The 13,957-nt window shown below is 42.9% G+C and overlaps 1 protein-coding gene across 2 annotated transcripts in view; it reads left to right on the top strand.

Moving 5' to 3' along the window:
* Positions 1-13,957, top strand: part of Aoah (acyloxyacyl hydrolase (neutrophil)) — a 170,734-nt gene that overhangs the window by 111,882 nt on the left and 44,895 nt on the right. For both annotated transcript variants that reach the window (XM_013036058.1, XM_013036057.1), the window contains exon 13: positions 4,606-4,688. In XM_013036058.1, coding sequence (XP_012891512.1) covers positions 4,606-4,688 — 83 coding nt within the window. The remainder of the gene's footprint in view (positions 1-4,605; positions 4,689-13,957) is intronic.

Below are 13,957 nucleotides of genomic sequence, written 5' to 3'. Positions count from 1 at the left end.
AAAAAAAAAAAAAAGAACTGAACCAGTTCTGTCCGTAACATTCCTCCATCTGTATACTGCTCTGCAACTGACAAACCTCCTTCAAATGCATTTCCTCAGATTGTCCAAATCAAACCAGATTTACATGAATTAACAGTAAAGGGGGAAATGATAGGGACAAAGAAAGAGGAGACTAAAGAGCATGAATGAAGTCCCCAACTACTGGATGGGAGGCATCTAAAAGTAATTCAGCAACTTTTAAACCCTTGAACTCTCCATGTATCCTATAATCAACACTGTACCTGAACTTAGCATACTTTGTTAAGATATGAAATCACAAATCAATGAGTTGGAGAAAGTGAATTGCAAGGAAATGATTAATTCAGTCACCATACAGAAAAAGTAAAACGAAGCGGAGATTCACTTCCAGGCAAATTTGGTCAAGATTAGATAAATGAAGCCTGTGAACTTTTGTGTAGAACACCATAATTTCACAACCTATAGGGATCAAAGAAAACGATCACGCTCCAAATTCACCTAGTAGAACTCTTATAGCCCACAAAACACGGGAATTTAGGAATCAGATGCTGATTCCACCAACACTTTTCTTCAAAAACTGTTGTGTGAAATATGAGTTCCATGAAATGTTGATGGGTTTTACACACATCTCCCTTTACATCAGACAAGTTTTGGAAATACTAATTTAAATAAAGGAACACAAGTAGTTTATTCAGCGTAAAGATCAACAGAGCCCCTAACCTACAAAATAAAAACACCTTTGTATATCTCAAAAAAGACAGAGTATGGCCTTAGTTCTTTTTTTTTTTTGCTGCTATTATGAGACAGCCCTAAGTTCATTTAATTACCAAACAATATGGAGATTTGCACAGGTGCTTTATGAGGAAGATACAGTGTAAAACTACACAGATGTGTCCTAAGATTATAAAAAAACAATCTTCTTTGTTGCAGCTGATGGTTTCAAGTTAATAAGCATCCATAGACTTAAATCTCTTAGTTTTCATCACATGTTAATGTCCATTTTAGTACAGTGGCTTAGAATCAAATCTGGGGCTGGGAGATGCCAGGGTGGAGAGAGTTCTTACTGCTCCAGGCTCTGAGAACAGCAGGAGAAAAAAGCTCAGTGTGAGGTTGACCTACCAGGTAGGTTATCTTGTCTGAGTCTGGCAGCTCATGAATCATTGAGCATAAATCCCAGGAGGCCTATTTTCCTGCTCTAAATTCCAAATATGTCATGTTAACTTGTGATTTTTTTTTATACCTGAGCTCTAGAACTTTCTCTATATAGTCATCTCTCCTCTCCCTTTCTTTGCATGACTGGCCCATTGCCAGTCTCCCTGATTACTCAAGAGATCATTTATCTACACAAGATTCAACCTAAACCTTTGTTGTTCCATGAATCATTGGTTCAGGAGTTACACTGCTATCAAAGGACTAGACGAACATATGAATGGTCTTTAACTCATCTCCCTGGCCCCGTACGCACCTGACTTCACCCCTATCCACATGCTCTAGAAAACTCTGCTCCTTTTGCTCAAAGTTGAGCCTAATTTCTAAATTGCCCAATTTTAATCTTCTCCAGTCTTCTGTACTAAGTCTTCACAACAAATCATTTGTCATCCCTCACCGATCTTGTAGCTAGCCATGGAGGCCCTGTCCTTTCTGGGACTGACTTCCCCAGCGCTTAATGAGAACTTAGAATATATATCCAAAGTAGCACCACTGGAGAATCGGAAACAGACTCAGAAATGTTATTGCTGTTGTTTCAATTATATCACATATTTGATTTATCCTGAACACTCTGACAGGCTGATGACTCTTTGAGGAAGCTGTTTTTGACTGTCCAAGTAGAGTCCTACTTTGGGTCAACAGCTAGGAATCCACCCTTTACTATTGTATTACTCTTAAGGGCCATTTTCCTATTACTATTATTATTATTACATTTAAGGAGTTGTACAAAGGAGTTGGCATTTAACAAAGCAGTTTATCTTTTCAATATTCTCGCCCATCCCTCACCTACCCCCACTTCCCTCATCTTCTTAATTTTGTTGATATACATTGGATACTTGACTTCTCCCCCTTTTCTTTGAGGCCCATTGTTGATTTTCCTTTTGCTCCAATGGCATGAAAGCTACTAAAAAGGTTCTCCGAGAAATGAGCTTTTGTGTGACCTAAGCAAATGTTGGGGGAAGCAACCCTTAACCATTCTGTTTGAAACTCATCTATTTGAATTTTGATGACAGAAATCAAAACATGACCATGTGATGTGCATCTTGCTGGGGCTAGCCAGCCAGGTGCAACTGAGAAATTTGGAATTTTGTCATGGTGTGCCCCCAAAGAATGCTCCAGGTGTTGAGAATAGCAAAGGACCGAAAAAGGAATGCCAACGAGCCCTGCAAAGTGCAGCCACCTCCTCTATGAGCCCATTGTTCTGGGCTCTGCTGTGTAATGCCCCAAGAGAGAAACTGCAGGCCTTATGGGACACTTGAATCAAGTGGCGATAGAACAAGAGGATGGCTGTTGGGGAGAAGAAAGGTCATGACAAGTTAGACAGCACAAGTAATGTCCTACTTTTTCATCAGCTTGTCCTTTGGATATAATTTGAGCTGACCCTGCACAGAGACGATCTTCTCTTAAACAGCCATCTTTATTTGTAGGCATCGCAAAGTATTGCACAGACTCCCCTCTCTGCTCAGTCCCCGAGCACTGCATGCTGTGTGGAAAACTGGATTCCTAACACTCGTGGTGAAGATGACTTATTTTGGGATTGATGGGAAAGAAAACAGTATTGTTGTCAGTTACAGGAAATAGCTCTAGTGCTTTGTATAAAGTTCTAATCCCCAAATTTGGACTGCCTTTCTAATAGAAATATTAAGGAAGCTCTCAAAGATTGATAAAGCAATCTGTATTCTTGTAATGAAAAGTGCAACTAACTGTGTTTATAAGATTAATACCCAGGCTATTTGTTTTTCATGAGCCAAACAATATTTCAGCACATAAATTCCCATTTTTTAGAATTATCAAAAATATATTTATGACTAAATCTTGGTAACAATTACTTTCCCCAAGGAAAATAAACTCTCTTTATTGACCGTGAAATTATTTTAGTATTGAACTCAGCTCTCAAGTTCATTTCCCATCTGATTTTCTAAAATAGTAAAATAGTCAAGGTAGAAGATGTAAAGCACACAGTGTATAAAGTGTTCATTTCAGGCTTTGGGGCAAGTTGGCAAATTGAACTGTGCATTTACCTATCTCCCTAGAAGCCTTATTGACATGACAGTAAATGCATTTGTTCACAAGGACAAAGAGAATAGAGAGAGCCAGCAGCCACAGAACACTGGGGAAAGGACAAGCAGCAAGTGAGCAATAGATTGAGGTAGAGCTGTGCCCCAAGCTGACCAAAGGAGACCCAACCCCAGTCTCCACTTCAGACATCCCACAGGCTTGATTAGGTGACTCTGCGGCCAGCTCTAGAGAGGGAGCTGCAGCTAAAAATGGAAGCATCAGTAACTGAAAGATGTTCTTCCAATCTCTTAGCTCCACATAGGTGGGCAGCTGCCTCTCCCTCACACTGGATGCAAACTAGAGGCTTAGATGCTAAAATTGAGGCGTTCTGTACTGAGATAAGCCAGACAACTGAAGAGATGACTCTGCATGTCCATGTTTAAATAAATACAAACCAACCCACAAGATCACTAGCCATCGGAGGGAAACCTCAAATATAAAGACAATGCAAAAACAAAGAGGGCAGAGGGTGGGGCTTCTCATGCCTGTATCCCCAGCTACAGAGAAAGCCAGGATAGGAGGACTGTTTTCTGAGTCTGGCTCTGGACCAGAACAGTTACTAAAGCAGAAATCTTCTGGGGTGCAACTCAAGGGGTACAGTACCTACGTAGCAAGCATAAGGCCCTGTGTAAAGAGGCTCCTCAGGATAACAGACAAAGGATCTCCCTGGACATCTACTGCACACAGGGGTGAAGGGCCAAACAAACAGGCTTCAGAAGGTATTTCTACAAGAAGATAATATTACAGGTTGTAGCTTAAGTGGCAGAATGTCTGCCTAGCAAGTGTGGGACCCTGAGTTCAAACCTCAGCACTGCCAAAACAAAACTCATGTCAAAGCATAAGAGGGGAGTGGATCTGAAGGACTGGAGAAAGGAAAACGAGTTCTCATGACAGGACTGGAAAAGATGAACCATTGCTCAAGAAATGTGCAACTGTTCCTGGCTAAACAATTTTAAAAAGGTACTTTAGGGGCCTTTACATAAAAGAAGAAGGTTATCTACAGTAATACTCATTGTATTGGTAATAGTCATTTCATAGAACTTCTTTCTATTATAGGACTCCCAACAATATTACACAGCTTTGCGAAGCTTGTCAGAAAAAAAAATTGACTTTCTGAGTTCATTCTGACCTGTATTTTTTAAATTACCTTTAAGTATTCTTTTAAAGGAGTTTCAATTCAACATGTTAGTTCATGAGTTCAATGTTACTCTTTCCGTTGTTCTCCCCATCTCTCTAAACCTTTGTTTTAAAAAAAAATCACAAAAATGTTTCTTTGAATTTCATCCTCACATGAAATATGTACATATGTGTTTATTTCAGAATTGAAGGAAAGTCGATTTACCTTCGTTTACGGAAAAGAAACCGCTGCAACCACAGAGACTATCAGAATGTTTCTAGGAACGGTAAGTGGCTATCCATGCAAGCCTCCATCAGGCATGGATGGATTTGCTTCTGTAAGTCCTACAAAAGCAGAGCATCAGATTATGAGAACAAAATGAACATCATCTTTTAAAAGCACCACCCAACCCCAGGCTTAGCACCTTCTAAGAAGAGAGAATATTACATAGTCAAGGTAAAACCTCGGGGCCACTGTATTACTCTGTCACACCTAGCTGGTCAACGTCCTCCTCCATGCTGTACAGATAACATGGTGAGTAGGTGAGGTGATTTCAGATTCTTGGAGGTTTAAAACTTGTGCTAGGTCATAGGACCTAGTGACAGAGTTGTAATGTCTGCCATAGTCTAACTCCACTCTAACATCAGGAAAGATGATCTTAGTGCTCTGGGGGAAAAATTAATATAGAAAGGTCAGCCTTACTTCCCTACACAGCTACACAGCCCATGGTGGCTAATCCTGATGGAAAATAGCTCTGAGTCATAGACACAAGCCCTTGTTACACTTTGTCTTTTCCTTTAGCTACTCAGCCCCCTGACACTGCCAAACACTCTGAATGCAGCATGTATAAACAAAGCACAAGCCAGGCTCTGGGCACTCACAGGTGTAATCCCAGCTACTTGGGGGATTGAGACCAGGAGGATCGTGGTTCAAAGCCAGAAAAGTCTGTCTACAAAGTGACTATAAATAAGCTAGACTAGAGATGTAGCTCAAGTGGCAAGTGAGCAAGCAAGCCTAGAAATAACATGAGGCCCTGAGTTCAAATTCTGATATCAACACACCAAAACTAAACAGAACCAAAGAAAAAAGGAAGAAGACAAGATCATCTGTGTGGAATAGTATGCAGAGGTAGAAGGCAATGGTTGCGTTGTTTTTTAATTTAGTTTGGAAAGATTAAACATTTACAATAGCAAACCTGGGTTATAAAATTTATAGTCCAATCTCTACCATACATTTTGAAAAAGAGTATACACAGTGTTATTAAGAAGAAAGATATGGCTGGGTGCTGGTGGCCTTGTAATCCTAGCTACTCAGGAGGTTGAGATCTGAGGATTGTGGTTCAAAGCCAGGCCAGGCAGGAAAGTCCATGAGACTTTTATCTGTGATGAACTACTAAGAAAAAGCCAAAAGTGCTACTTTGGCTCAAAGGTAGCATGCTATCACAGACCCTAAGTTCAAGCCCCAGGATGGGCACAAAAGAAAGGAGGAAGAGGAGGTGGAAGAGGAGGAGGAGGAGGAGGAGGACCAGGAGCAGGAGCAGGAGCAGGAGGAACAGGAAGAGGAGAAAGGAGGAAGAAAGAAGAAGAAGGAAAGATGGGAAATACACTAGAATCATTATAGTTGATAAACTACTTTAGATGATTGCTTTCTTGATTTCCTCTTTCTTTGTGTCTCTGTCTCTCTTTCTCTTTTTTGTGTCTGAAAGGTTGGATTTAAATAGAAAGAACCTTTTGGAAACCCTAGAAAGACACTGAGTATGCAACAGTTAATGAGTTTGCCCAGGAATACACAGCAGAAGACATTGGTTTAGGGCAGGAAAATGAGTAATGGGACCCTGCCAGGATCCCAGAGTGCAAATTGTCCTCTCTCCATGCGATTCTAGGGCCAGCATCTCTTTGCCAAGACGCAGACACAACAACCACACTTCCCTACCCATATCCAATGTGATGATCTCTCCTTTAAAAAGTTTTTATTAGCATGCATTTGTAGCCCAAAGGATTTCACCAACATTTCTCTACATAGACACAACACCCTCAAATTCACCCTTCCGTAGCTCTCCCTCATGAAACAATTTCATAAAACAATTTCAGCAGGTCCCATTGTGCTATTTTCCCTCTTGTAGATGAAGTACTTCCACCATAGCCAGCCACCTTCATCCTCTGTTGGTCCTTTCTGATCTACTTGATACCTGCTTTCCCACAGAGCCTGTTTTGCTTTCCTGTCTTCTCCTCAGTATATATTAATTGTACGAAGGGGTTTCACACATGCATACATTATAATTCAGCTGGATTAGCCCCCTCTATCACTCTCCCCATCCTCTCCATCTCCTACAAGCATACTCAGACCACCTGTCCTCTTAGCCATCCTCCTTTATTCTCTCTCCTTCTGCCTACTCTGCTGTGATCTTTTGTTAAGATCATAAAGACCAGTGAATCCCCCCCCCCAAGGAATCTTCTGGAATCCTTGATCCTGCTGGCCAGGTCTCAATGTACTGCTATCCTGGCCACTGCTTTAACATGTGAAGTTGCAGAGAGCTTTGGGTCCCTGGGAGGCAGGAAGAATCTCCTGCAGGACAAGTACTCCAAAGGTTCTTTCAGACTTTTGTCTAATGAGTAGATGCTGAAGTCAGAGGGAGTATTTCTTTCCTTTTCTCTTCTTTATATTTTCATTCCTTCGACAGACATAAAATGATCACCTTGTCTGGTGTGACTTTGTCAAAGCTGCTTCTTGATTATTTTTCTGACAATGTAATTCTGAAAAGGATTTTTTCCCATTTCCTATAGTTACTCATTATTTAATATCCTGCTTTTATTCTCCAGCCCTTCTTCCTCTTTTCAGTTGCTTTTCCTTGCTGGGGATTTTCTTTTGATTTTGTGCAGCATGTAACCTGACTGCCCACACCAAGTTATTTTACTTACTCCCCGAGGTTTTTATTAGATATAGGAGAGGCCAGCTTCTCACTGTCTGCATATTTATGGTTGTACTTGGTTGTTTATTTTTTTCAGAAGCAGTGAGAGAGAAGGAGGAAAAAAAGGGTGAAAGAATTGAATGGAATATTAAAGTGTTTTCTTAAATAGTATAGTAAAAATTAAAGAAACAGCTCTCCGTTACCTCTTGACCTTTATGAAAGAGATCTCAACAAATTCTATAGATACGTCTATGCATGGAAAGCTTGCCAGGGATTTGAGAGCATTTTAAAATGTAGATATCATCTTTAATTATCTGGTATGGGGGTTAGGAAGAGGCAGATCCTTGCCAAGTCTTTTTTGTTGTTGTTGTTCAATCCTCAAAGGACATGATTTCCAGCTGCTCTGACAGCTCCACAAGGTAAAAAGGGTCAGAATACGATCAGGTTGGCCGCTTCCATGGAAGATTCAGCTCACCTCCTAGTGAGGCAAATGAGGGGAAATGAGGCCTGGGGAAGACAGTGAGGCCTTCCCTTCCTGCTGCTTGTTAAAATCCTCTTTCCTACAAGCAGGAAGCGGAACAGGTTTTGGATTTAGGCCCTGAAACTGGCATGTGTCTTGAGCCAATCATTTCATCTCTCTAGCTAGCCTCTGCATGGGTGGCAGGGGGATCCTGGCTCAGTGAGCACAGATGACAAAGGCCACGAATATCTCATCCTGGGTTGCCTGGGCAACACACCAGCTTGAACAAACCATCTTTCCTTCTCCATGCCACTACCTGTGGTATTATTCAGTATTCTTAAAATCTATTGATCTTTCAATAGCAAAACTTCTCTCTTTCTCTATCTCCCTCTTTCTTTCTCTGTCTCTTTTCCTCTCTTTCAGACTTGTCAAGTACTGAGGTCTGATCTCCGGGCTTTGTGCTTGCTCAATAGGCACTGTACCATTGGAGTCATGATTCCATCCCTTGTTGTTTTCATTATTTTGGAGATAGGGTCTCACTTTTTGTCTGGACTGGCTTGAACCACAGTCCTTTTACTTATACATTCTGCTTTAACTGGAATGACAGGTGTGTGCCACCGCAGCCAGCTTTTTATTAGGGAAGATAGATGGCTCTTAGGAACTCTTAGACTGGAATAGCTACATTTGAGTAGTTAGGATTACAGGAGCAAGTCACCAGCCTCTGGCTTCAGTGTCAAATGTTTCTGAAAGAAATGAAATAAGGACAACTTCAAAAGACATAAACTGAGGGTATTTAGAGCCACAGTTCCCAGAGGTCGAGGGCCACAGAAGAGCATCGAGCTGGGAATCCAGGTCTCCTTACCCACTGCAGGCAGAAGTATAGATAGGGTAACTGGATCAACATGCAGTGTTGGGAAAAGGAGGGCCCACCTCTGGGGGAGGAAAGGGTGGTTTAGAGACAGGAATGAAATGCAATAGAAGCTATAGATGGCAGGTCTGTTACAGACAGAGCAGAGCTGTGGTGAATGGGAGAGAACTTAGCAGCACTATGCACCCCCGGGGAAGTGCTGTGGCCTGGTCCAGGGAGGGTCTGTCTCCTGGTCTGGGGAGAGACCAAGAAAGCAGAGGGCAAGGGAGAGGTTTAGGAAGTGCTGAATTCCTGAATATTCTGGAGCTGGGTAGTAGTCCTGACTGGCTGAGCTGGCATCTCTGGGCTGTGCTGGGGAGGAAAGCTTAGAGTGGGAGAGAAGCAGGTGAGGGGTGTCCCCCTCTGTCTAGAAAAGGTGCTTGCCCTTCAAAGACAGACCATCAGAGGAACCAGGGAGTCAGCATCCAGCCAGGTAGGCTGTGGCAAGTATGGATGTCTAAATCATCTCCCTACCTCCACCACGTGGCCTGTGGGCCCCAAGCACTGGGGATCAAGGGCCTTGTAGCCTGAATGGACTCGGTATATAGGAGGGTTTATTCCCTTCTCCTGACCCAGCCTCGTCTCAGATCTCCTCTTCACACCCCCGACAGCAGCTGCAATGTCACCACACCCTCTGTGGTTGGATTTTCTCCGGCCTCTGGTTGGATTATTTGCTTCAAGTCTGGCTTCCTGGTGAGATAGGGAACAGAAGCTACTTGGAGCTGATAATTGTATTTCTCCTCCCAAGCCCAATGCCTGCTACACTCAACAAGGATCCTTCCATCCAACACATTATTGTTTCCATCTAAACAGCTCTCTGGCATGACATTTAACCTATAAAGAGAACTAAAGCATAAACAGTGATTTGTAATAGTGATCCAGCCTGAGTAGCTCCATGGAGGGCAAAATCCAAGACCGGCAACACGACATTTCATTTAAGATATAGGGTATGAGCAGCTGTGAGCTAGCTATCAGGATGGCTCTCACCAGAACAATAGAAGAGGAGGGTAGTGATGATGTGTAGAGGCTGGGATTCCGTGTCTTGATGGTGGGAATTTAGCGTGTTCTATCAACCGTGGAAAATGGTGTGCGTTCCTTCCAAGTATGAAAAATGGAAGGACCATATGATCTGCTTCTTGAATATCTATCAAAAATAGTTGAGAAGGCTGGGCGCTGGTGGCTCACGCCTGTCATCCTAGCTGCTCAGGAGGCTGAGATCTGAGGATCGCAGTTCAAAGCCAGCCTGGGCAGGAGAGACTGTGAGACTCCTATCTCCAATAAACCACCAGAAAACCAGAAGTGGCGCTGTAGCTCAAGTGGTAGAGCGCTCGCCTTGAGCTGAAGAGCTTAGGGACAGCACCCAGGTCCAGAGTTCAAGCCCCACGACCGACCAAAAAAAAAAAATAGTTGAGAAAGAACTTCCCAAGGAGATATTTACCACTCTGTGTTCATTCACAGCATGATTCATAATACTCAAGAGGTGAAATCAATATAAATATCTATCAACACACAAACGGATGGAGGAGATGTGATTTATAAACACAATGTGATTTATAAAACACTATCCAGCCTTTTAAATTTCAGGAGTGAGGGTATGGTTCAGAGGGTAGATGGTTGATTTAGAAAACAGAGATCCTGAGTTCAATCTCCAGTACTAAGGGGGAGGAGAAGAAAGAGGAGGGAAAAGAGAAAGAGAAGGAAGAGGAGGATGAAGAGGAGAGGGAGGAGAAGAAGGAGAGGGAGAAAGAGAAGGAAGAAGAGGAGGAGAAGAGGGAGAGGAAGAAGGAGAAGAAGAGGAAGAGAAGAGGAGTAGGTGAAGGAAGAGGAAGAGAAGAAGAAAGAAGAAAAGAAGAGAAGGAAGCGAAATTGAAACAGAGTGGATAAACCTTGAGGCTGCTAGGCCTAGTCCAATAGGCTAGAGGCAGAAGGACAAACACTGTCTGATTCATGACTGTAGTTGATAACACAGCATTGCACTGCACACTTAAAAGCTGTTATTAAGGGGGTAATGCTCATGTGAACTGCTCTTGCCACAATCAGATTTTAAACAAAGATAGATAAAAGACAAAGTGAAATAAAAGGTAGAAAATAAATGTGAACGTGGTATGTACTTTTTAAGTAAATAAAAACCCGTACGACATATACTTCCAAAGAAAGCAAGCCTGAGACAATCCCACACATGCCCATGGAATACCCAGAGGCCTCTTTGCTGTCTCCAAAGGAGACTTCACCAGCCCAGAACACAGGATCTTCCTCACTAGGGCCTTCTTTGTTTTGCTTCTTCAAGTTTAGTGAAAGCTTGCAAAATCTTTGCACAGTGTGTGTTCTTAAAGATTATGAGAGTCAAGCTTACTTACAGGCATATTTTCTCTGGGACCAATTTTGCACCCAGTCTGTGAGAGGTATCGTGTTCCTGTGTGCCTCCCTTCGTGGGGAGGCGGTGGGGAGGTGGGCAGGAAGCAGGATTCACTTAAGTATTCCACTGTAACACTGCTAAGCACATGTTTGCAGCCTCTAGAGCTCTCCCGTGCCTACCTCGCAAGCCCTCTTTGCAGACCAGATTTTGCCTAGAACCTGTAAAGTGCAACACCCACACCCTAACCCCACCCCAGCCCACCCCATCATATACACCAATCTACCATGTGCCTTCCTTGGGTTTGATTAAATCATCTGGAGATGGGAGGATTCGAAATCAACACACACACACATACACACACACACACACACACACAGAGCCTAGGGGAAAAGGGCAGAAATCTAAACCACAGGGTCTGGTAAGCCAGTTGTCAACCTGAGCAGGTACTCAGACTAAGTGGGGGAGAGAGAACTCAGGCAGGGAGAGTGAAGGGAAGGTTTCTAAAGGGGGGGGGGGGGGGGATGGAGGAAGGAGGCCCTGAGGTAAAATACTGCATTGCACAGTGAGAGGAAAAGAAGGAAACGGAGGGAATCGCTTCTGGGAGCAGAAATGGTGAGGCTGTGACAGTTCCATTGTCATGATGTACCACTGTGCTGAGCAGGTGTTCAAGGGGAATATGAGGCCATCTCTACATGTGTCTCTTTGGCCGCTGGATTATTTTGAGCTTAAAGACCATTGAGAACCAGCAGAAAAAGGAAAAGATCTTTTTTTGTTGTTGTTGTCGGTCATGGGGCTTGAACTCTGGGCCTGGGTGCTGTCCCTGTGCTCTTCAGCTCAAGGCAAGTGCTCTACCGCTTGAGGCCCAGTGCCACTTCTGGTTTTCTAGTGGTTTATTGGAGATAAGAGTCTCACGGACTTTCCTGCCTGGGTTGGCTCTGAACTGTAAGCCTTAGATCTCAGCCTCCTGAGTAGCTAGGATTACAGGTGTGAGTCACTGGCGCCCCGCTAGGAAAGTTCTTAAAATGGGGTGTGGAAATTGGTTTTTGTTATGTCAGCTTTTGTATTTCTGCCTTGGTAAAGGAAATTTACCTCTGTGAAATGCATCTACCAAGCATTACTAAACAATCCCTGTTCATAGCTAGGTGTAGTAGTGCATACTTGTAATCCAAGAACACAGGAAACCAAGACAGGAGGATTTTGAATTTGAGGTCATAACACAAACTGTACCATGAGACATGATCTCAAAAGCAACCCTGTTTGTCATTCTTTTTTCCTGCTCACCTTCCCACAACTTGCCTCCCTCACTCAAAACTAAATCTCTCAAGCCTAAGATGGGATAGATAAATCTAGGGTCTAACTAACCCTTTGGATTGAACACTGGGTGTTCCAGAGGCAGCATATACACAGGTAGTGCTAATTGACTCAGTTTACTTTCTCTTGTGGAAATCTTTGGGCAATTGGACACACAAGCCTTGGCTGAGCTTCCTGACCAGAATAGCTGAGGAATAGCCCTCTCTGCTGTTAGATCTAAAGAAAGCTCATAGTTAGACTTGTCTTTCCCTAGCAAGCAAAAGAACCATCAAAGGAGATTGCCATGGGTTGAGAAGTGCCACTCTTTAGACCCAGCTCCACCCTAGAAAGAAAAGCTTCCTGTCCATTGGCACCCACAATCATATTTTACCAAGGAATGTTACCAGGAGCCCTTAGTAAGAGCCCAACTCCTCGCAGCCATGCTAGAGAGATATTTGAGCTGGCTATGGTTATTAGCATATTTATGTATTTTAGAGAATCCTAAATACCTTCTCTGACACAGATACTACGTCATATTTCACATATTCCACTTCCATTTAATTCACAAAGCAACTCTACTGTGCAGATGAGGAAGCTGAGGCGTACCAGAGTCAAGTCCCTCACTCATCACCCATTGGCTCATTGACGGTAGACGGTTAATTGTGCCTGCATCATTCAGAAGGATGTGCTTCTGACCAGGCTATGCTGTCCAGTTGCAGGTTCTAGAGAGTCACCTTCATTGTTGCCTTGGACAAATGACATCTGACTAGAGTCAGTTGAATAGACTAGCTCTAAAGGAACTCAGAAAAAGGCTGATGATCTGAGCTTAGCTGTGACTCACAGAACTTATTGTTAGACCTCCCTGTCCTCTCGATAGGTTTTCTACCAGTAGCTAACTACCTCTTCAGCCACTGTATTCTATTTTTTATGTTTTTTTATTGTAAAAATAGTGTACAGAAGGGTTACACTTATATGAGTAAGATAAGGAGTACATTTCCTATAAAGCATGGTTATCTCCTCCTTTGTTTTTCCCCTACCATCCCTTCCCTCCCCACTTCCTCAACTCCTCCCTCCCCCCTCCCCCTGCAAAGTTGTAAAGTTCATTTTCAGCATAGTGTCTTGTATATATCACTGTTACAATGGGTCAACCTTTATCTTTGTTTCAGCATTTTGTCATTTCCTTTCCCCTCCTCAAATTAGAAAAATGTATATACAGGGCACCAACGTCAAATACAGTGAAAACAGGGATTAGACCATGAGGGAAGAACAAACAAGAGAAATAAAAAAATCACATAGTACATTATAAATACGTTAAAAACAACAGCAAGAAAGAAAAAAACACTTGTGTCCCTATCTTGGGGTTCACTTCACTTAACATCATCTTATATGGTCCTGTGTACATACCTTTTGACCTTTTCTGTTTATCCTAGACTTATACTAGTTATTGCAAATAAGGGAAACCATGTGACCTATATGTCTTTTTGAGGGGCGGGGGGTCCGTTCATGGGGCCTGAACTCTGGGCCTGGGTGCTATCCTTCAGCTCTTCAGCTCAAGGCTAGCGCTCTACCACTTGAGCCACAGCTTATGTGGTGCTGAGGAATCGAACCCAGGGCCTCATGCATGCAAGGCAAGC

Source organism: Dipodomys ordii, unplaced genomic scaffold (genome assembly GCF_000151885.1).
Source record: "Dipodomys ordii isolate 6190 unplaced genomic scaffold, Dord_2.0 Scaffold245, whole genome shotgun sequence".
Lineage (NCBI taxonomy): Eukaryota > Metazoa > Chordata > Mammalia > Rodentia > Heteromyidae > Dipodomys > Dipodomys ordii.
This window is presented reverse-complemented; position numbering and strand designations above follow the sequence as displayed.